This window comes from Parus major, chromosome 3, assembly GCF_001522545.3.
Source record: "Parus major isolate Abel chromosome 3, Parus_major1.1, whole genome shotgun sequence".
NCBI classification, from domain to species: Eukaryota; Metazoa; Chordata; class Aves; order Passeriformes; family Paridae; genus Parus; species Parus major.
Window position 1 is genome coordinate 25,271,263 of NC_031770.1, and position 23,920 is coordinate 25,295,182.

Genomic DNA, 23,920 nt, shown 5'->3' on the forward strand with positions numbered 1-23,920 from the left:
GTCTTGTATCAGTATTTGTGATGAAAAGGAAAAAGAATGGTATAAACTCCCCCTTAGGGTCTGTGGAGAAGAAAAGTAAGCCTGTTCTAAAAATCTGTTCAAGCATGTATTTTTGGGAGGAGAGGGAACAGTTGCTTTCTGGGTGCTGATCCTGGAGGTTGCTGGTAAGTGCTCCTGTGGAATCCCAAGCCTTTGGCAGTTTACTGTAACAATTTAGAAGTATGCAGATTTGTAAAACTCATTCCATAGGGGTGGCCCTACATTTGCTAAAACAGGTGAACATAAGCAAGACTAGTGTATATTATTGGGATGTTTTACCTCTTCTCTCAAATCTAACAACTCTGATTTTCCTCAAAGTTTGTAAGAACAAAATATAGCTAATATCTAATTCCACACTCATAACTGCATTTCCAGTGGATTCTCCCCTCCCTGTTGAGTCAGAATGTGTTTGCATTCTCTTATTTCTTTTCTTGCCCTAAGGCTGAGGTGAAGGGTGTGTCCTTTAGTTCAGAGGAAGCAGCTGAACCAACCCTACCAAATGTCACACTTGTATATGTGCTCTGATTTCCATTTGCTGCACCTGCAGTGGTTGATGTGGCCCTAGGTGTGCACCACACATCTCTTTAACAAGCAATGCACAGCAGGTTTGTGCCTTGCTCAGAGGGCAGCTAAGCTATGAATTGGGCTGCTTTAGTTGGGGCATTCTTTTAGTTTTATCCTCTGGAGATGCTCTGGCATCTTCTGACACATTGATCTTGTACCCCTGAGAGGCTCTGGCACCACCTTCTTAAGATTACCATGCTAGGTAAGGTAACTGCAAGATTTTTTAATGTATTCACATCAGAGTTCTGCTGAGATTGCTTTTCTTTGCAGTTTGGTCAATCCCACCACATCCAACAGCAACCATGGCTGCTGTGCAGATAGAGAGGGCAGCAATCACCATCACCTATATATGGGAATTAGTTCTGGAAGTAGTGAGACTTCAATATCAGATGCTTCAGAGGAGTTCTACTGCCTTGTGCAAGATATAGCCTTGCAACAGATGCCTTGGACAGGAAGGCCACCTGTGCCAAGTGCCTTTGGCTCTCCTGTGAGGCTTTACCTGCCCACTGTTGTCTCCAGCTCTGTTCATGTAACGCTGCTCTGCTGGCTCACATGAACAGAGCTGCTGGACAAACGAATTTCTTCTGGCAGCTGCTTTTCCACAGCCTGGCAGGACAGAAATCCAGTTCTTGGTCTGTATTTTTGTAAGACAATGCCACACCCAGCTTTCTGTGCTTGTGCCCATAAGGCAGGGATCTGAGAGTAGAGATTCTCTGGAGAAGGTGTTTGCTTTTCCATACAAATCCAAATCTGACCCAAAGTTTTTCAGGTGCTCAGTGTGTTTAGGAGTTATTTGCAGGATTTGCTGTGATGTTGGGGATAAGACGCTTCCTCAAGTTCTCTATTCAGAAAAGCAAGGTGTCTTGCAACCTAAAATAATGAAGGTATTTTATTACAAAGTTCTTCACACTATAAACTTTCAGGCTCTTGTGCAGCTATTTTAGTCATCTTCCTTTCCTATATTAATGCTAAGAAATATCTTTCCTTAAGACAGCATGTAGCTTTTCCTGAAAGAGTTCATTTTGGGAATAACTGCCACCACCACCAAATTAACATTTTGTATGATTTGTTAAAATTAAGAGTAATAAAATTTGTATCAAACTGTGACAATCTGAGACATCAGTAAAAATATGTCAGGTCTTGGAGGAATTTTGCTTTTAACAAGCATGCTTGTATAAAGTGCAAAATCTTGAAAGCTAATTGTAATAGCTTTGATGGCACAGATCATGCATTTCAAAATGTAACAGTCCAACCTATCATGCATGTTTTACTCATGAAGAAGATGGGAGTAAATAGTGTGACAGTTTTAAGCACTTAATACTCTACCGAGCAAGACTTCCTGCTGGAACAATGTTTTGCACAACTTGGAACCTTTCATTCAAAGCTCTTAGCACATTACAGTGGGAATTGAACACTACTTTAAGGCTATTTCAATGATCTGGCTCTGTCACTGTCTCTTTTATATCTGCACAAGTGTGTATATATCTATATATGTATAAAAATATATATCATTATATGCAAAGATTGCTGGGTTTTTACATATATATATTTATACATATGTAAAATCAGCAGTTGCTCTAGCAGTTTTTCTTTATAGTTTAAACATACATTCAATGACTGACCAACTACTGAGGCTGAAGTGTCCCTTGAGGGGACACATCCCACAACATGTTATGGAGCTGTGCTATAAAGGGACCATACCTCGTTCAGTGAGTGCTCCCAGGATGAATCACAATGACTGCCATTTGCCTGGACATCTAGGATGATATTAGGAATCCGGTTTCCTGGAACAATGAAGCTGGTGGTCACTTTACATTGAATGAACAATGAAAAAATTGAGTATGTGAATTGTTTAAGGATAGCTAATTCTGCCTTCTTGTCCTGATAGAATTTCTCTTATTCCTTAAGAAAATGAGCATTGTAGAGGGGCTTTCTGAATGAATTATTTGTATTTCTAATAACTGCATATGTGGAAAATATTCATCTACTTTAGTGTGTTTGTTCTCTTTGAGTCTTTAAAAATTTACATGATCACGTGTAAAAAAAAATATTATTTTTTTTAAGACATGCTCTTTTCTTCCTGCACAAAGAGCTCAACAGCAACCACAGCACCTGCTGCAATTTCTCAACCACTGCAGTTGTGCTGCTCAGAGACAGGGTATCGTGAAATGTAGAAAAGGTTATTCAAGATCTCTTTTGGTAATGATGGTAAAAGCCTCTCCCTAGACTGGATGGTAGATTAAAATAGTCAGGCTTGAATGTACCTTTTGCTGGAAACTCCCAAGTCTAGGGTTAAGTTTCAGGTATAAAAACACCTGTGTCTTGGTCTTGTTATCACTCTAGCTTGGACTAAGGACCTGCAGCTTTAGCAAAACGAGAAAAGTAGGTTTTTGTATAGCAGCAAAAATAGGATTTTTCTCCAAGGGTTGCTGAGAACTGCAGCTTGGCCCTGTCAGCAGCTGGACTGACAGAGTGGGTTCACCTTGCACTGTCCAACAGTTGACCCATGGGGAGGCCAAGGAAAGAGTGAGTCCCAGTCACAGGCTCCCAATCTTTATGTTTTTCCATCTCAGAGAGTGTCCTGAGTCTGCTGTGGAGCTGGTGATATGGGATTGTGTTTGAATTCATTTAAGGAGAAGTCAATCTCTATGGTCTTTAATTACATGACTTAATTACCAAGACTTTGGTTCACTTTACTTTGTTTATCTATGATATTCTTATCCTTACCTTTCTTTCTTGCTCTGCTGGCATGATCTAGTGCAGCCTTCCTGAGTTTCTGAACATACTGTAGAATTCCTGTTAGTGGTATTCGCTCATCGTTTTCATATGCCGTGATAAAAACTGATGGATAGCACTGAGATGAAAAACCAAAGCCAGTTAAACACCTGACAAGTGGTCTTTATCATAGAGTAGCACATTTTTCTCTTACTGTACAACTTGTTAGAATTTATTTAAAGACTCATCTATTCCATAATTACTTAGTGTTTTCTATGAGTTTTATCATTCTAACTGCAAAAAGTATTTTGGTCTGAAAAATGACTTCATAGTAGGGCATAATCTACTTGCAAAAGGTCATAAAAACGTCCCCTCTGCACTGGTAAAGGTCTGATACCTGTCTGCTTGCTGATGATTGCAAAAAAAGAAAAAAAGGAGTAATATTCATGGAATGGTTTACCTTAGAACAATATTTGAGGTTTATTTTTGCTATTTTTCTGCACAGTTGTTTTTTAAATCGTAAAATTTTTACTTAATTAAGCTGTGCAGCACAGCTAACACACTGTCAAAAAGAGATTTTCCTTGAGATGCAATGTCAATGCTATAGGTCCTCCTCCCTTTCAATGTTTATTTTAATACCTCTAGAAAGGATTAAATCAGTGGAAAATACCTTCCTCCTGTGTCTGCAAAAAAGCAGCAAAACACAGCAGAATGCCAAAATTCCCCCACAAAAGAAAGCATTTTGCATGTTGAGACTTGCTATACAATAGCAAGTCAAAGCAATATCTAGCAATATCTATTACTTCCTGAAAGTCCTAGAACACAAGCAAGTTTAGAAATCTGTATCGTTTAGAAGGCATTGGGTTAATATCAGTAGTCACTTGTGACTCCAACTATTGCTAAGATTATTACTGAAATAATTTATATTGGAGGTTTTTTTTTAAAAATTTCAGTGATCTACTTTTGGTTTTCTTGTAAACCACTACACTTTATGCCTGTAGTATTTTGCACAGATAGCATAGTTTTACCTGTGGCTTAATATTCTGGTATGGGCAATAGCTTTTGATATACTTCATACATTTTGCATCTTCTAATGGATTTCCCCATTCTTCTTGTTCCTCAATTGTCAGTGGGAGATGGGTTTTCATCATTGTATTTAGAACATCTATGAAAGGAGCCTTAGGAAGCCATTAAAAAAAGAAAAGTTGGCAAATATGACAGTGGACCTTGAATCAAGGTGTTCTCAAACAAATGAGGAGAGTGAGCTTTGAAATGGAATATTTCCAATTCTGAACGTGGTACAATAACATAGATAATAGAGTTTAATGTTATAATCCATAAAAAGTCTGCAGCAGCTCACCTGTAAAACCATGGCTCTGATCAGTGCTGGATCAGTGTTGCACAGGGCTCCTGCGAGAACTCCCCCAGCACTGGCAGCTGCCAGTGCTGTGTGTTTGGGCTGAGAAAATCCCAGCTGATGCAGCAGCATGATGCAAGCCCTGAGGTCATGGACACCTTTGAGTTTATTATGCTGACATCCATCTCTGTGCCAGCTAAGGCCCTGCTCTCCTCCACCCCTGAAATTTAATGCAATTCAAGTTGGAGTCTCTTCAGAAAACATTACACGGTGTAGCTTCAGGTAATTAAAGAACAGCAGCAGCTACAGAGTTACACATCATAGTTTGCTATTCCAATTAACTGTTCTCTATTTTTTTCCTTCTTTATGGCTAAAAGAGACAACATGAAGGCAAAATAAATCATTTGTGATGATTGGTGAAAATACTAACTGTAGAAAGGGCACTCTCTGCACTCATGTGCTTGTGTCCTGGAACCCACAGGAGAAATAACACTTTAAGAAATTACATTTTCATTGTAGGCAATAAAATTAGATAATATTATGTTTTTATACAGGAAACTATAAAAATACTGAAAATGTTAGCAATATTACATGACTAACACTGTTACTTATTAAAAACAGTAGAACAGTATTTCTGAGCACCACACCAGACTCTTGAGATTTGTCTTCTGAAATTCTGAGACACTTAGAAAGTAGAGTTTGGGATTTTTCTCTCCCCTAATTTGTGAATTTCAAATGCTACTTGAAATGTTACATTTTGTAATACAGAATTATAAAAATAATTTATACTCTTTCTACGCAACCACAATTTTTGTTCTAAGCCACCTGAAGCTTCCTCTTCTGGTTTCAAGTTTAAAATGGATTATTTGATTAACCTGCCATCTTTGGATGACAAATCCATCTTCATGTAGGACTGACCTGCATCTTAAGATACTTAGTGGGGTGTGAGGAAGAACAGTACAGTGCTTGCCACCAAGTACAGCAGATTGAATATATTTGCTGAATTTGTTTTGGGTCTGGTATTTCCAGCAGTTACTCATTCCTCCTGTCCCTAAAGTGATTCTTTTGTTATCTTCCTTAGCTACTGAGAAAAATTTGAAGCCTATTGTACATTGCAGTTTTATAAAACTGGTAGATTGGTAGCTAAACTGGAGACAGAGGACTTAGCCAATAAAAGAACAAGGGTTGCAGGATAAATGCTTAGTTGTGGTTGTGGAATGTAAATGGCTTTCAGAAGACACATACTGAGGATTAGCATATAATGTTCTCAGAAGGAGAGGGAGATAACATGTCATGGCAATTTGAGCATGTAACTGACATTTTTCTTGAGCAAAGATGAGACAAGAATTAATGAGACTTGAAAAGATTAAATGTTACATACAGCTATCATGTAGATTTAAGAAACCAAAAATGTAGTGTGCTCTTGTGGCTTTTTTTTCCCCTGAGGTAAATTTAAAAACTACTTAAATAAAAAAATCTAAGAAGAGATGAATAATTAGGTATAGATACATGAAAAAAATTATTTTGGTACATCTTCAGTTGTACATGAACAAATGTCTGTGTATCCTGCAAAATAAAATTTTATTTCCATTTTATATTTGACTTACCTAACATGGCAATATGCTAATATCCAACCCTCTTCAATTAACATCAGCTTCTCTTCTTTAAAGCTCATGTTCAAATCTATGCCATAAGCTCCATATACATGAACTAGAAGTGGTCTCCTGTGCAGTTCTTTAGAATTCTTATTATGAAAAACTGTAATTGGCACCAAAGTTTCATCCTGGAAAAGAGGGAGTAGTTTTACAATAAGGGACATTGCAAAAATCTCAATGACACATGGCAATGAAAACTTCAATTATTTATTTTAAAATGTGGGTTTTTTTGATTACAGTAATTTTTTTTCACTTAGAGTGTACAAAGCACTCTTGAAAAATAAAGCCTGAGACTGAACCTCTGCTGTGTGGGCTTATGGATGCAGAGTACAAATTCATTTAAGTGCAACACCTGAGGAGTTTTTAAACTACCCAAGCACCCAAGTCTTCCTTCTCCCTTTAACACCAAGAATATATGTTATTAACAATAGAGTTTACCACTTAGCACAGTACAAACTCTTTATTAACATCTCCAAATTTTTAAACTCAGGCTGTTAAAACTTTCCTTTCTTGATCTGAACTATACAGCTGGTTGTGAGGTGTTCGTTTCAACAGCTGGCACAGTTTTCATTTATTGTGTGGAGTACAATATCATTACATCAACTAGCAATTCTCACTTATACTAAGATTCTTCACTCATCGTGTGCTGTTATCTCCTCTGGAATACCCAGGTTAATGGGGAAAAAAAAAATCACGACTCTTTCTTGTTCTTCTCTGTAGCACTGAAGAAAACACCCACTGTTTAGTAACTATAGCACCAGCTGCTCTTTACATTTTTTAATCTCTGTTCCCTGCCAAGTGCACTTTCTTTAAATGGGTGGGGAGGAAGGTAAGAATAAAAGGAATGGGAAAAACACTGAAAAATCTTACCTTGCTTTTAGCTAGTAAACGTGTAGTGTGACAATTCTTAATAATTGGTACCTCTTGCACAGCTTGTTCAATGAGATTATTTTCTTTAAATGAATATGCAAAACGCTTAGGGGGGTGTACTGGGGAGGAGAGCTGAAAATAGCAGGTGCTGGTGGTATGTTCTGGATGAGATTCCAATTCAAATTCACAGGCCCATGTAGGTAGCTGAGAAAACATGACATTTCAAGTGAGACCCTTGCACTGCTTCTGTAAATTTTGCTTATTATGTCCTTCAGAGTAAAAAAAACTTTGGATATTAACTAATTGTCTTCAGTTTGTATTTACAGCAATCTGTATTTCATTTAAATCAAGTAATGAAACTGTCAAAAAGTGAAAGACCTAGTGAACTTTTCCCCTGAGGCCATTGGATAAAGGTGGACAATGAAATAAAAACAAAAAATAAATTCAATTTCAGTTTAAAATGGGTATTAGTGCAGATTTTTTAAAAGAAAACATTTGAAATTATTCTGCATTAGTTTTATTTTTTACATCCTATTTGTCCTTGCATTTCCAGTTCTACTTCAACACGTTATACAGCCAAGTCCATGTCAGCTATTATGCTTTTACTGTGAGGTAGCTCAGTAATGCTAAGCCACTGAAAACCCCTGCCTCTTAACTTTGTTCCTAGTGCCAGCCATTGTGAAGAACAAAACCTTTTCCTGGCACATTCACCCTCAGACACTTACTGTTATTATATTTAAGGTTTTTAACTCTGCTAAGAATGAAAGAAATCAAGATTCATTCTTTGAGAGCAGCAGGGACATAGCCAAACCCTCTGCCAGACCATTACTTACTTGGGTTAGGTTGCTAGAGGCTTCTGAAAAGGCAGCAGAAGTCCAAGTTCTCCTGAGTAACTGCAGGCCCTTTCTGAATAAATAAACTATAGCCATTTTAAAAAATGACGATTTTGGAAACCATACAGCGTACTTGGTTGAAAACCTTTTTCTGTAGCAGTTTTATAGAGTGCAGCATTGGCAGCTTGTTGCAATAAACTTGTGAGTTGTTCAGACTGTATTTTTCAGGAAAACAAATCAATTAAATATTTCACCTGAATGAAAATGAAGACCTTCAGAAATCATGGATTTGGCTTGAGTCACTTTGTTTGTTTAAATCCACAAGTATTTAACAACTAGAGAAGGGAAGCAAATCCTTTGCACCAATTGTACTGCAATATCAAGTCTTCCCATTTATTATGGGACACTGTCTGTACTTGTTTTCTGAACATTAATATTTTTCCTATGGGAAGGGCCTTGCTTACTCCAGTGAGTGCAACCAAAAATAGCCTCAGTAAAACTAAGTAGAGCATTTAGGGAACTAAGTTCTGTTTTACATTAGAAATCAGCTGTATTGTGAAGAGCTTGACTGTAATCCATTGAAGAAAGAACTGGCTCACAGGATAACTGCTCTATAACTTTCTAAATGCTGCAATAAGCCACCACATCAAATGTTAACAATAGCCAGAGGTAATACAATTAGTCATAATGATGAAAATGTCAGTATTAATAGTTTCCAAACTGCTTTTACTTTTGTAATTTATCTTTCCTTCCATTATGTTATGCCAAAAAAAGCTAAACAAACAAAAAAAAAAAAAAAAGGAAAAATGTTATACTGCTAAATATTATACTGGAAAAATATTATAAACCAAGCTAAAACTTACCTTTATTGACTGAACTGAGTGTGAAACAAAAGAAATCACATTTAAATAAAGATGACCAGCAGTCTTCAGGAACATAATACAGTCATCACTGAACATCTCAAAGTCTACTAGCTTGGTTTTCTTTTCGAGTGCATAAACTAACTGCCAGTTCTCCTTGCCACTTGAAGTTACTGGTGCCTTCATCAACTGTAAAAAAATCCAAACAACCTTACTAACATGTAGTAAGAGTTACAAAGGAGAGGTACAGACTTACAGGTGATCTCACACAACATTTTTTTTGCCAAAAAATACTTTTTTTTTTTTTATTTGGGGTGTTTGCCTATCTAAAACTGAAGATTTTTAAACTCCCTTTACTTAAGGAAAATGGAAGAACAGTGCAGTAACATTTGGAGAAGACCAAGTTTCAAAGATTACTCTGCATAAGACTACAATACAGAAAGTGCTTTCAGCATGGCCAGCAAAATTGTAGGTGGGTTTGATTACATAGACTGAGATCACCAACTTAAGTTTTGATAGAATGACTGTTGAAGCATAGTCATTTCTTGATCCTATCAAAGGAGTTAGGATCAAACTAGCCTCTTGTAGGTGAGACTCCATGCAGCACTATCAGTCTTTTTAATCCAAGCAGCTCTCTCTTAATTTATTTCAGTAAGCTGTGACTGACAGAATTAAAAGCCAACCTTACTATTTCTGTATGACCTGCAATAGGTATCTGAATTAATCCTATGAATGTAATTATCAGTCAAAATTGCCTTATATTCTGCAGGTTCTCCATATGTAGTAAGAATGTACAACTGGTCCTTTCTGTGCTCGATGTGGTAAATGACCCCTGTGGTTCGTGCTTGTACAAGAGCAGGTGACTCAAAGGGATGGCTGCAGTCAACCAGCCAAACTTCTGAGGTTGTCTTGCTGTTGCTGTTGATAGTGAGAAAACGCCTGTCTTTTGTGCAATAAAGGTCTACAAAGAATCTGTAGGGAATCATTAAAAAAAAAAAAAAAGAAAAAGCTTAAATTTTATATCAGTATTTTAAAATACATCAGTTATTTCAGAATCATGGGCTTCCATCTGCAAGGTAAGAAACAGCATTCCTGATAGCAGAGTGAAGAAATTTCAGGCTTCTTGACTCCCAGACCCACTTCTGCTGCATTTACCCTTGGATTGATTTAAAACCCCTCAATCTTGTGTGTGAAACCTGATATCTGCAAGGAAAGCAGTTCAGCTGTTGCCCAGCTAAATCCAGGTTTTTACATCATTGAGTTAGACTGGAATCTTACTGATGCATACAGGCTTTAAAATTCAAGCAAAATGTGGAACTTTTAATTGAGCTTGTAGCCCTATTAAAAGAAAAAAGTAGTAATGGATAGTTAAAATAATAAATGATATCATGTGGTAACAGGAATAACAAAAGTAAGAGCTATTAAAAAAATAAATTGGTAAAACGTCAGTTGCTACTGACCTAACTGTCTGAAGCAAATGGGAAAAAAAGTGCTATTTAAAAAGAAAAGAAGCACTGAGACCTACATGAAACTAGGAACTGGTTTTGGAACTAAGAAACTAGGAACTACCTACTGGTTTTAAATCCCTCTAAAATCTAGAAATAGAAAGCAGAATGACAGCCAGTGGCTGGATGCTAATAGTAGAGAAGTTCAGTCTGAAATTCAGATTCAAATTTCTGTGATTCATCCTAATTAACTGGAATGCCACATCTTGGATCAGAGCAGTCTCTTTGCCATTTTGAACCCTTAAGACTGGATGTCTAAAAGCAAAACTGTCCAACACAAAGATCCAGATTCCATCAAGAAAATGCAGGGTTGAGTACCATAATCTGCATCACACAGATCAGATACATGACTGCAATGATGATCTCTCTAGGATTCAGAATATTTGGTGAAGAAAAGGATGCTTTAGATAGCATTTTCAGTGCCTTTAATTATTTGCAGGTGGAGGATAAGAATTTTTTTGGTACTATAGTTTTTTCTAATTGCACCCTCTTGACATGTTTAGGAGGGCGGGCACAGAGGGGGAGCTAAAGTCTGCAAGAAAAATCAGCCTCCTGCCACTAATACCCATGAATTTGGCAACAATGTAGCACTACATCCAGTAGAGATTCCCAGAGTTCAGCTCTCCTGATCCTGCCTCTAAGAGGGCTGAGCTGAAATGCATGTTACGCTTCTCCCCAAGGATTGTGACCTTGATATTACAATTTGGTTTTATTTTTGTAGCTTTTTTAAAAAAAAAAAAAAAAGTCAAGAAATTTTCAGCTTCTAAAAAAATTTGATTGCAACTAGAAGAGCTAGTGAGATGCAGAACAGAACTGCTCAGTGGCTATACGAAAGAATGTCTTGCCATCTCCAATGAAGGAGTTCAGCTATGAGCTGCAATAGCACTTGAACCTTTAGAGTAAGTTTCTGGTAGATTTACTGTAATGACTGTGACCTTCAGAATTATGCCAACAGTTTCCCTGTGGGGAAGTGCCAGGTCAGTGCAACTTGATTTTCTAAAACTATGCATCAAATGCAGCTGGAAAAAAAAGATCTTATTTACTCCATCTCCATTGCAAGTTTTTTGTTTATTTTCTTTATTTTTCTTATAAGTATAATTGGAATTTCTTTACTGAATATGTAACTTGAATGAAGAATAATCACAAATATTTATGGAATGCTGTATAAATATACCATGTGCTACAATGCCGAAAAGCTAGTTCTACGCTCAATTCAGCAAAGAGCCTTCATGTCTTCCTAAACCACTGCTTAAAGAAAGGTTATTGAGAGGGTATTCAGTCAACAATAGTTCCGTCTCTTGGAATGTTGTAATGATTTTGCTCATCCATTACCCAGAGCAAGGATTAGCCTGAACTTACGTATTTTTTTAAAAAGATGTATCAGACATCAATAGCAGAGAAAACAAAATGAAATCCAGGTCTGATTTACCCTGTATGAAACTGTCACACATTCATTAAAGGACAGCCTGACCTGAGAGTGACCTTGACATTTATAAACTCAGCTGAACTCTTGAGGTAAGAGAGGAAAGTTAAATCTCTGTTGATCACATATCAAAAGGAGAACAGAGCCCATTCTCCGGCTGTATAAGGCACTACTGACAGCAGAACACAAAAATGCATTTTACTATTTGAGATATGATATGGAACCCCTTGTTTTCCAAACCACTTTGTTTCCCACAACAGTTTCCCTTAACAGTTATAAACATTATATTCATTATATATCATATATAAATATATATAAATATATATATATTTTTATATATATATATATATATATAATATAAATCATTATATAAAATACTCTAAAATATGTAAAGGACTTGTTATATTTTAGATATGTATTACCTTGCATCTTGTTCTGTATAAACTAACTTAGTGTGTTTCTGGTTAGTGAAAGTGGTCATGAAGACATTCTGGCATTTAAGGTTCTTCTGAGTTGTGTAATACAGAACATCATTTGCAGCCCATTCTGGAAAAAAAAGACAGACACATATCAAATTCAGAACAATGTATAGTATTAGTGAGAGAAGATGGGAGTTCCATGGACATTGGTCCCAGTGCTGGAAAAGATGGGTTGCAGGTGGTGTGGAACTGAGGACAGCACTTCCACATCCTGTGAGAACTGAGGTAAGAGCCAAAAGGTTTTTCCATGTTTTCTCTGACTACCATGAAACAAGAATCTCATAATGTATTGAAAGAAAAGCAAAAAGCAAAAAAAGCAGAGGTCAATGTTGCAGGGGCCAGTAATAGGAAACTCTTGACCCTGTGTGGGTTCTGGAGGTAACAGGAAAACAGGAGACATGGCTTTTCACAACATCAAAGAGGTTTACATGGAGTCAGCAAGATGATAAAGGCATCATAAGCTCTGCACTGTTACATGTGACTGCACACAAGCCATTTAGAGAAAAGAGATGATGCATGTGCCCCATGGGTACCGCTGAGATAAAAATTCTCCAATTTTCTATGCTTGTGTATGTGTTCACCAACATAGAAAGGTATAATTACAGGAACCTTGTTATTCTGAAGTTATTCTGACTGATCCAGCTACATTCCTCCCATCTCTGCTGCTCCTACAGCCAACAGAATGATGTTTAACACATGTGCTTTTAAAAGCTTCTGTATGCTGTCTTATGCATAAATACTGTTTTTCAGTACAAAACCTGGGGAATTAACACAACACCAAGATAACACAAACATTTTGCTTTCTGAACAGCAGTGTGGCTCCAAAGTGCACAGGTAACTGAGGTAACTGAGGTAACTTCACTATGAAGACAAGCCTTTAGAAGGGAAATCCAAGTTTTTCTATAGCCTAGTCTATAGAAAAATCAAGATGTAAATTTTCAGGAAATTCTGTCTCTCTCCCTGCTATTTTATATCACTCAGTACAAGCACATAACTTTGCAAGTCATGACTGAGACATCTCTGTGCTTCAGGACACTACTGCTATTTCTCACTCACACCTGACTTTACAGAATTTACCATTCTGATAGTCATCTTTTTTACTCTTATTATGTCACACCTATTTAGGCAACAGGATGTTGGTCTCTTAACTGTACTCATTCTTCTGGATCAACCTAGATAGATGTTCAAATCAAGTATGGTGTAAAATGTCATTGGCAAATTTGCATGTTTATTTTTCAACAGGTATTGTAATCTTCAGTGTGGAAACACAACACTAAATTCTTGCTACTCATCATTTTTTTAACAGGGAAGTTTTACCTAGAGTTTTATTTTTTTATTCTGCGCAGGCAAACTGCTTACTGCACTAGATATACTTGATGACATTTAGCAATATTATCCAAAGTATGAGATCTGGAACACTGTATACATACTATTATACTCTTTTTGCTATATTCTTTAACATACTATTAAAAAAAATAATGTTTTCCCATTCACTTCCATTTACCTCTGCTTCTTTTAACAGCAATGTAAAGCTCTGTAATCTATTCTGAAAGAATTGATTCAAGGCCTGGCTGATTTTACTGGGCTCTGAAGTGTGACCCACATCCTGGATTCCAGTTGAAATTCCAGCCAATACTCACTAGTAGGTAGTACTTCCACACTTTTCAAGCAAAAGCTATCTACAGCTACCAATGACTGTAGTAGCTGTAAGGTTTTACCAACTAGAATATCCCTCAAAAAGATTTTTATATCAAAAACAGTCATGTCACTATATTTTGAATACAGCTTAGTGGAATCAATACAAAAAATTATATGCATGACTGTTGTAATGTGTATAAATGCTTTTACAATGAAGGAAAAGTTGTATCTAGGAAGCAGTCCCTTTCATCCATATTAGATAACCTGTAATTGTGCAGCATTAAAGAAACCATAAGAAACAATTCAATATCTATAAAGATTAAATGTTGCCTTCATTTAAAAAAAAAATACCTTCAAACTAAGAAAAATGTTGTGTTGAAAGACTCTGTGACAGGTCATTTATAAACAACTTACCAAAGCTAAATACACTTGGAATTACTTTTTCCACAACAGGAAGATTGCCAAGTTTCATAATAATGCAGGTTGCCTCTTCAGAATTTTCACTTTTTAACCTGATGGCCATGTATCTCTGATCTGGTGAAATTCTGATCCGTTGAATAAAGGCATCAGAAAAGCCAAAATCTTCAACACTGAATAAAATCTCAGCATTTCCTTCAGCTATTACATAGAAAAAAGAGATAGCAAAAAATCCTGTAATTAAGACCCTGTCAAAGTGAATGGGGATTCTTAATGTCTGTATTTAACAAATCTGTCTCCAACATTCACAAACATTCTGCTGGAATTATCAACACCAAATACCTGTCTTGAAAGATGTTTGCAAATGCAAGTTCCAAGGAAAAAAGTCCTGTAGTTATTACTAAAAATATTTCAAAAGTGTAGGTTTTGGCTTCTACTAAACATACTGAATTTTAAAGCTCAGATAGCTAAAGCACAGTTGTTTCTAATAAATAAAATTAGAAATTCTTTTACCACCTCCTCTAAAATAAAAAAGCATGGATGTTCTTTTCATTTGTCAAAATGTTAAGTTAGTGCTCTGAAGTGTCTTCTCTTGTTCCTCTCCAGCAACTTACCTTCATATCAATATATACGATTCACTAACTCTCTTTACCTCACCTTTTCAGATTCAGGAGTCTAGAATTATTACTCTATTATGGAATTGTATAAAAGTATTTTTAGTTAAGAAACAGGCAAGCTAAGCATTAATGGAAGAAAAGAACTCTAAGTGATACATGTCGATCTTTTGTAAGAATCCTACCATATTAGGAAGATAAATCCCTTACCATGATCTGCTTTTGCAAGAAATACGCAGCCATTCTCTTCAAAGTACACATTCTCGCCAAACCTCATCTGTTCAATACAAACATATTTCACATCCATCACACAATTAGACATTCCCTTTGAATCCCTATTTACAGTAATTTTTCAGCAGAATTGTAACAAATTGTAATAAATGTAACAAATGACAGAACATATATTCCATACTGAAGAAGGAATTACACACATCAGAAAGGTTTTTTCAGTCAGGGTACTTAAGCTACCTCTACCTGCTCTAAATATCACAGAAGGCTCAGATCACCTGCAACTGCTCTTGCAACTTTGCAACTTACAGTGTCTTGTATTCTTTATCCAAAAGTAAGATGATTATTTTATCTTTACTTGCTTTTGCCTATGGAGAAATTAAGGTAAATTCACTGTCATAACAGGTATAAGCTGTTCTAAACACAGATTGTTACTATGCATAATTATTAAAATATTCAAAACTTCTACTGTGAAAAAATGAGTAAACCAGCATTTTATAGCAGGAACGGCTTCAGTGTATTTTATTTGTAGTCAGTGATGGGAAATGTTTTTATTGTTTATCACTTACCCTTGGGCTTCCTGAATTGAGTGTATACATGTTGTGCAATTCTTCCAGTTTTTCCTTGATTCTCTTTGTCATAGCTTTGTATGTTGGTGAAATGTTATTCCAGTTTTTTTGCTCTGATTTCAGAAGGTTCTTGTGCAAAAGGCCTGAAGTTACTATGGCTGTATTTTGCTTCCTTTTGGAAGGGACTTTTGTTCCTTCCTGCTAAGTAAGGAAAGACAACAATGGCTACAAGCCAGCATACTGCACACCAATCTGAACACATTGAGGCAACATCCCCTGAGCCACAGGCCCAAAACCACCTTTGCGTTATACAGAAGTACAAGCCAATAGAAACAAAAACTGCAGTTGGAATGTGTTTTGTTTTAACTCTTCCTGATCTTTTGGGGAGGCACTGTCAAACATGCTTTACTTGACACATTTATTGAAGCTTTTTCTTCAAAATTTAGGGTACTATTAATATATGCTCTTAATTGATTATAAGTAAATACGTTTGTTCCTGTTTTAGAACTAAGTTTTACTTTTTATGGAATTCTACTATTTTTCCTTCTTCACAACTTTCTTTCATAATTTCCTGTCTTTAGAGCATAATTTCTCATTTCCTTTCCTAGACAACAATGCTCACACCTCTGTCCCTGCACCTAGGAGTCCTAGTAACTCATTCGGGTTCTTGCTCCACTTCCTCAGAAGTGTTAATATAAATGTTCATAAGGCAAAGAATGCAGCAGTGAACTGATATGGGTTCTGCAACAATTTTATCAGGAATAAGTTTAAGGATCTGGTTTTCCACTAAATGTGAGATTACTGCTACCTCACTGCCAACAAAGCTGTCTTCTATTGTAAAAATGTTAAAAGTGTGTTAAAATTGCTAGAACAATGCTACCTCCTCTAGCATGCTGTGAAATCTCACTTGATCAAGTAGCAAGTGTCACAACTTATGTAACTTATTTACACAATACTGCACAAATCACACAAAGTAGCATTTTGTAACATTCAATGTATGATTTGAATGTGTCTAAGCTTAAAAAGCAGCCTATGCTTCATATCCTATCCTCACTTTCCATTAAGGATTATTAGTTTGTTCCTAGTCTCAGAAGCACATGAGAACCAAAATGTGAATGTTTCAAGTAGACTCTGAAGGGAAACCATCTGGTTCAGTTACCAAACTCCCTATGAACATAAAGTATATCACTGCTGAGAGTGTCTGCCACTAGTTCAGACCAATGCTTCCTCTCACCTGGCACAAGGCAAACAAATTGTGAAGGCTCTTAGAGAAGCTCTGAGTGATTGGTCAGGAGAAACAAACTGCTGGATACCAAAGTTGTACCACTTCACCCCTGTCACTGGAAAAACTGTTGTAAGAGAACACCATCCCCCAAATATGATGCAACCAAATAAGACCTCAGTGGCCATAAATGGATACTTAGGAAAGCATAAGAATGGGACAAGACAGATGATTTTCTCCAGCCTTAAACAAATTTAGCTCAGGGGTTTCCTGACCTGAACATGGTTTCTGGGTATTTAAAAAGTCTCTCTCATATATGTCATATATATATATATATATATATCATATATGTCCCCCCTTATACCTGTAAAATTTTAGCATCCACAACTTTGACAAGTTCCACACTTTATGAATCTTTTGATGATTGTCCTCTTGTTGTTTTCAGCAATCCCATTTTATTCATTTGGAAATATTATATGCAGCTGGCAGTCACAGTGTAGGGATATATTAAGAGGTATGGTACACCTCCCTGCCTGGGGAAAATCCAGTAATCTAGAAAGATTTTCAGGATACCAGAGGATCTCAGTGACAACTGGTGTGCAAACATTTGCTCCATAACAAACAGGCACAGCCTCCTTTCAGGTGAAAACCATGTTTGCATTCTGGGACCAGTGTCACAGAGCAGCATTTGTAACACTTGTGTTAGTGAAGTACCATAGAGTAAACTGAACCACACATTCTCATCCCTCCAGACCTCCTGTGTTCTCCTTGAAACATTTGCTTACATTTGAGACACAGATTTAGGAACTCTACTTTGGTGACAAATAGAAGAGTTACAACACAACAAACTTCATGTCACCTCTGAAGAAACACCGTCAATTTGAGCAATTTTAGGACAACCACGCATCCATCTGAAAACATGTTTAGGATCAAATAAACCAAAACATAAATCTTTATAAACACTACTTATGCATATAAATAAGTTTCCAGGCTGTCATACTGCAGTAAACTTTTATAATACCTCTAGCAAAATCTGTATTAGAGACACTTGAGACCTAAAATTATTTCAGACTGTTTTCTGACTCTGTGAATGATATACTGCTATGCAATTACACAATATTTATTTACAGAAATCAATGCAAATACCTTTTAAAATACAGTTTGGAACATGTGAGCATGGTTATGAGATGTCAATATTATATTTTAATATGATGGAAACCATGACTTACTGGTCAACACAGACACCAGTCAAGTGTTTTTTGAGCTAGCTCAGTCTTGTTTAGACACTTTGCCTTTACACTAGCTGATCTGTCCCTGCTCTTTTCTCCTGACACTTTACCTAGCTCTGGAAGATACCAATTTTTTCAAAATTTAGTGAGAAAATCACCCAAAATGAAGCTTTATGTCAAAACAACATAGGAATGCTGAACAATGGTACATATCTTTGAACATAACTGATATCCTGTACTTTATTCCTCTGCTTCAAATTCTCTGGGAAAAATGTGTTTCCTCAACATGAAGGGACGTGACTGGGTCCCTTAACAGATGTGCCAAGGTGGTGATTGGTATTAAGTCTGTACTTAAATAGCATACCTTGCAGGAAAAGAATCTGCATGGCAGGATGCTTCCAGGTGGTGCAGTCCCGTGGGTGTATATACTTTTTGAAGAGCCCAGGATGTGCCACTTTTTTAGTCCCATTTTACTGTAAAGACACATTGTTTGAGGAGGGCTATGCTTAGAGTAGTACTTGGCACCGAAGCTCAGCCCTTGGAGGAGATTCTGCAGTCCAGCGCAGCACATCCTAACCTTCATTTCTTGACAGCCAACCTGGAATTTCTGAATCCCAAACTGCCGATCATTTACACTGTGTGTGTGAAAGATACGTAATGTAAACTGCAGGCATAAATGTAAATATACATACATACATACGAAATATACATAGCGTAAACTTCCTCTTTCAGAGAAATGTGATTCACTAGGTAAATCAAATGAGAAGAGAATAAGTAAAACTTGGTTTGTTAACAACTGGCACCCACATTTTAACCTGAACATTCCTGGAGGCGCGAAGTTCAACTCCAGTAAAACTGTGAAGAGAAGGGGAGGTGCAACCGTGCACGTCCAAACGCTGAAGGCCAGAACCCTGGGAAAGTTTGGAGAAATCGTTCCCCCCCACTTCCCCATCTAACACCAAACCCACGCCTTCTCCCGAGCGTCCCCTGGGCAGCAGGAGCTAAACCCCCGTTCGTAGGAGCACTGCAGGGGACGGGCCGCACGTGTCGGGCTGGAACCGGCGCTGCCCGTCCGCCCGCGGCCCGCGCAAGGACTCGCCGTGGCGCTGCCGCCGCTCCTCCCGCTCCCGCTGGGCCGGGGCTGCCCGCGATGAGACGCCGGGCGGGCGGCAGAGCTCCCGGGGGCGCTGCCCGTAACTAAGATGGCGGCAGGGCGCTTCGCAGGCGCGGCGGCAGAACGCCGTTGGTGTCAGCGCCCGGATGCGGAGCCACGGCGGGCGGGCACGGTCCCTGGCGCGGCTTTCCCGGGTGGCTGCCGTGCCACGCCCAGTCTCGTCCCCGGGCACGGAGGACACGGGCGATTTGTCCTGAGGCGCGCCTCCGCCGTGCCGGGCCTGAAGAGCACCGTACTTCCTCGGCCGCCGAAGGTCGTTCGACGCTGCCCTTAGCAAAGATGGCCGCGCCCCTCATCCCGCTCCATCCCTAGCCCGGCCGGTCCCGCAGCCGCTGGATGCTCAGCGGCGCGTCCCCGCCGCCCAAGACAGCGCTCCCTCCCTCCGCGCCAATTCCCGGCGCTCCCGCCGCCGCATGGCCGAGGCTGCCGGTTCCCCGCTTCGCCCCGCTGCGGACAGGTGCGGGGTGAGCGGTGCGGCGGCGGCCCGAACTCGCTGGCGGCTGCTCGGACAGGTAGGGGGAGCCCGCGGGCGGGGGTGGCCGGCATGGCGGGGCGGGCGGCGGTGCAGCCTGAGGGCAGCGCGGGCTCTCCCTGCTCCTTCGGGCCGGGCTGTGCCCCGGGAATCCCGCGCTGCTCGCACCCCTTACAGGAGGACTGCGAGCAATACTATGGTGGGTCATATAAAGGGGCTTGCAGCACTCTCCCTGGAAAATATGGTAATAATAAAAATATGTATATATGCACCCAACCTTCTGTCTAGAGAGTGGAAGTGGAGAGGGGCAGGCAATGATCCCTTCATTCTCGTGCCCGGTCACAGGACTTAGAGGAATGGCCTGAAGTTGTGCAGGGGAGGTTTAGGTTGGATATTAGAAAAAGGTATTTCGCCCAGAGGGTGGCTGGACGCTGGAACAGGCTCCCCAAGGCAGCGGTGTCAGGCAAGCCTGACAGAGTTGAAGACTGATAGAGTTGAAGTATTTGGACAATGCTCTCAGGCACATGGCATGACTCTTGCACTGTCCTCTACAGGGCCAGGAGTTGGACTTGATGGTCCTGACGGGTCCCTTCCAACTCAGCTTGTTCTGTGATTTTATGATTCTAAAGCGTGCCTTCAGTAGTGTGCCTCAAACTGTCCATGGCCTGTGTTAAGGGAGGTGGACCAGCATCCCACTGGCACCCCCACTGCCTGAGGGCACCTTGGGATTTTCAGGCCATAGTTTGACACCTTCCATCGATGCTGCTGGGGCTGGTTGTCGTGGCTGCCGCTTCATTCCTGCTCTTTGCTCCCTCTCCCCCAGACTGCCTTTGCTGGGGAGCTGGGGTGAGACCCTGCTCACCTGGCAGTGAAAAGTGCGGTTTGCTGAGGGGCTGTGCCTGGAGGACGGTGAGAAAGAAGAAGGAACAAGTGGTGACACCTGTGCTGTTGTGAACAGCAGCTTCTCAGCTGCAGCCTTACACACTGTTTTAGACCTTTAGAAAGGATTCCTCTGCAGATGAGTGTAGGCACAAAGGCTTAAAAACTCTAGTCTGTTTCATTGGCTGTTACTGTTATGGGATGTGAAATTTACCTCCGTAACTTGAGTGTTTGGTTCTATGCAGATGGGCATCTGGAGCTGCCTATGGACAGCTGTCCCTGAGAGGGCAGAGAGGTGGCACTGAGTCAGTGGTGGCAGCTGGGTTGGAAGGGACACCTAGCTGGGTTACAGTGGGAGCCTGAGGACATCAGTATTGCTCTTTGTGTGTGCTTTTGGTTTCTAAATTTGCTGATCCTGTTCAAAAGGACCAACTTCTGTTTTATTATACTCTTAAGCAGGAAATACCAAAGTTAGTGGTAGGAATATCAGGTTTGTCTTTGTAGGTTTCTGCCCTAGCAGACTACCAAAGCTGCACTCTGTGGTTATACTAGCTGTTATTTCTTCTCAACATATACTGCCTTGGGCATATTCCTGTCTCTTAAAATCATAAGGAGCTTTTCATAATAATAGAATGGGGTTGTGGAAGAGTGCGTGTAGGTATTTGGGGAGAAGGCTTCTCTTTTTTTCTCAAACTACATGTATCTGTGACCTTTTCCTCTGTAAATTCCCTTGGTTTTTCCATCTTCTTTAGCTTTTCTGTTGATTTTTATATGGTACAATGAGCAAGGATCAATTTAATCTTACTGATGCATCTGAAATAAAAATCAGTTCTGTGCTCTTTGCTACAGTGGTGCTCAGATCTAGCTATGGATTGGAAGAAGGTATCAACCTCCCTTTAAATTAATTTTTAAAGGAGCACTGTCAAAGTGTTTCTAACAGTGCTTTTAAAAGCGCTTTCCACACTGCTTATAATAAGGCCTTATGTGAAATCAGTTCTGTGGTGTGTTTATATCTTGAATTTGCTTTCATTCAATGCACACACAAATTGATTTACTATGGTAAGGATGCTTGAGTGCATGCTTGCTGATTTAATTAAGAAAAAAAAGGCCTTTTATGAGGTATCCTATGAAGCTAGCATAAAGAATCAGGGGTTTGCATAATTACCTGTGTGCTCTTTATCAATGAAATGTTTTATGTATGTATGGAGTTTGAAGTTTGGCAATATTTTTAAACTTAAGTCTGTCAGAATCAAAAAAAGTATTTTTTTCATTTAAAAAAATGCGAGGGAAGTTACCTATTTACTGTGCATTTGTAAATGACTGGATAAGTTCTCTAAGGCTGTGTTTTGAGTTCTGTCAGTCTCTGTGGCTGAAGGCATCATCCAGTCAGTAGTTTTCAGCAGGAAAATCAGAGCAATAGGCATGCATTAGATGTTCCTCCCTATACATACATTTGCTATAGAAAGTATAGAAAGTATCATGAAATCTGTAAGCTTTTTTTGTTTATTCTGCCTGTTACCTTCCTCTTGCTCTTCTCACACAAGTCTTGGAATCAAAGATTATGCTGTGCAGGAAAGGATTCACAAGGATCATCAAGTTCAACTCCTGGCCCTGCACAGGACCATCCCCAAGAGTGACACCACATGCCTGAGAGTACCTTGCTCACCTGCTAATGTACTTCAACTTACAGAATTGAAAAATAAAAGCTAAAGTGAGGACAGGTCAATGATACTTTTTTCCTGAACAGAAGCATTTCTAAAACAAATTTTCACCTCTTCCCGCTCTTCTCTCTTTGAAGGGTGCCTGTGCTCCAGATCTTTTTTCCATATTCTTGTTAGTTTTGAGTTTGTAAATAATTTACAGTTGGATAAAACAATTTGGTAAATAAATTATTTGTAAAAATAAATACTATAGTCCTGTGGACGATATTTAGAGTGCAGTTACAGGTTATGTTGTAGCTAATTGTGTGGAAACTTTCTTGCATGTACAAAATACCATGTTGCAGTCACTGCCAGCTAACTGGCCGAGGTTTGTAGACCATAACCCGTTACTTACAGTCTTTGGCTCTTAGTGTAATTAGGCCTAACACAAGGATATACCCAGCTAAATGCAAGGAATTTCAGGTGACTGCCTTTCTCCATGTTTTTTTGTGGGAGGTTCTTTTTTGGTGGGATTTTTTTTAAAGTGATATTAACCAGTTTTAGGTTTTATAGATAGTCCTAAACATAGTCCTAATAATGTCACTAAATACCAAGGGTGTTGCAATTGAGATCTGTGGTAATATTTTACCAGAATCTTTGTAGAACAGGAGACTGTGTGGTGATGAGTTATGATAGTCACCTTTTGTTTTTATCAGTGGATTATTTTATAGCAGCAAATTACCTTTATAGCCTTTTTAACACAACTGTGATCCTTTTAGGAACAGACTTGAGAAAAAACCCAATTTGATCCATATATAAAAAATACAGAGATAAATAATGTAACATATTCTCCATTTGTGCTGTTTTCTCAGTTATACTTAGGGTTTTAAAATATTTAATCTGCTGTTTTAATTTTCAGATCTTAGACCACTTGTTTTTTGTTTTAGGCTGTGGGAGAAATGTTTTTTTGAGTATTCAAATGCTCATGAGATTTTCTGCTAACCCAGAGAAGGACTTATACAGAGTGGCTGTAAGATATCTCTATACAACAGAAACTGAAAATAGAAACGTTTGTTGCTGCTGTATTTTTTTTGCCTATTAGTAATGGCTTGCTATTGCTTTAAAGAAGTCCCCAAACAAGACACTTTTCTGAAAATTAGGTCTTGCTGCTTTTCTTTAGTTGACAAGATAGTCCATTTTGTTTTCAGGCACACAGCTATTGCATGAAGGTCTTAATTTTGCTGGTCTTTTAATTTTCTTCTCCTGCTTTGATATTTTTATGTTTTCTTTCATGTGTGTATTTTTATCACTACAGAAGTAGTGTGGACAGCACTCTGACATTTTAATACTTCATGGAAAATGCCTGTGCTTTCATATGCTGAGACCTGCCAATGAAAATAGCTCCAAAAGCAGTAAGCCTGATGCCTCAGACCTGCTGTTAGGAACCAACAGTGTAGCAAATGCAATTGTTCTGCTCACATACGTAGTACTTCCAAATATTGTGCAAAATAATAGGTCATGGCCCCAAACTGTAAGGC

General features: G+C 38.7%; 2 protein-coding genes across 6 annotated transcripts in view; one reads left to right on the forward strand and one right to left on the reverse strand.

Moving 5' to 3' along the window:
* Positions 1-93: 93 nt before the first annotated feature.
* PREPL (prolyl endopeptidase like) lies at positions 94-19,529 on the reverse strand. Of its 4 annotated transcripts, XM_015621359.3 has the most exons (15): positions 19,025-19,529; positions 18,582-18,852; positions 15,767-15,967; positions 15,180-15,246; positions 14,353-14,556; positions 12,244-12,367; positions 9,649-9,865; positions 8,897-9,082; positions 7,201-7,404; positions 6,283-6,458; positions 4,679-4,895; positions 4,347-4,496; positions 3,331-3,457; positions 2,305-2,387; positions 94-1,473 (listed from the first exon to the last, which is right to left on the reverse strand). In XM_015621359.3, the coding sequence occupies exons 2-15, from the start codon at positions 18,798-18,800 to the stop codon at positions 1,393-1,395; spliced, it is 2,256 nt and encodes a 751-aa protein (XP_015476845.1). In that variant the 5' UTR covers positions 18,801-18,852; positions 19,025-19,529; the 3' UTR covers positions 94-1,392. The 4 variants fall into 4 exon arrangements, with proteins under 4 accessions (XP_015476845.1, XP_015476843.1, XP_015476841.1 ...); XM_015621357.3 differs by having other exon boundaries at positions 15,767-15,964; positions 18,582-19,529; XM_015621355.3 differs by having other exon boundaries at positions 18,582-19,529.
* Positions 19,530-19,559: 30 nt separating this feature from the next.
* Positions 19,560-23,920, forward strand: part of CAMKMT (calmodulin-lysine N-methyltransferase) — a 214,504-nt gene continuing 210,143 nt past the window's right edge. Inside the window, exon 1 of one of the 2 annotated variants that reach the window (XM_015621362.3) lies at positions 19,560-19,903. In XM_015621362.3, coding sequence (XP_015476848.1) covers positions 19,805-19,903 — 99 coding nt within the window. In that variant the 5' untranslated portion in view covers positions 19,560-19,804. The remainder of the gene's footprint in view (positions 19,904-23,920) is intronic. The other variant, XM_015621361.3, reaches the window with a different exon arrangement.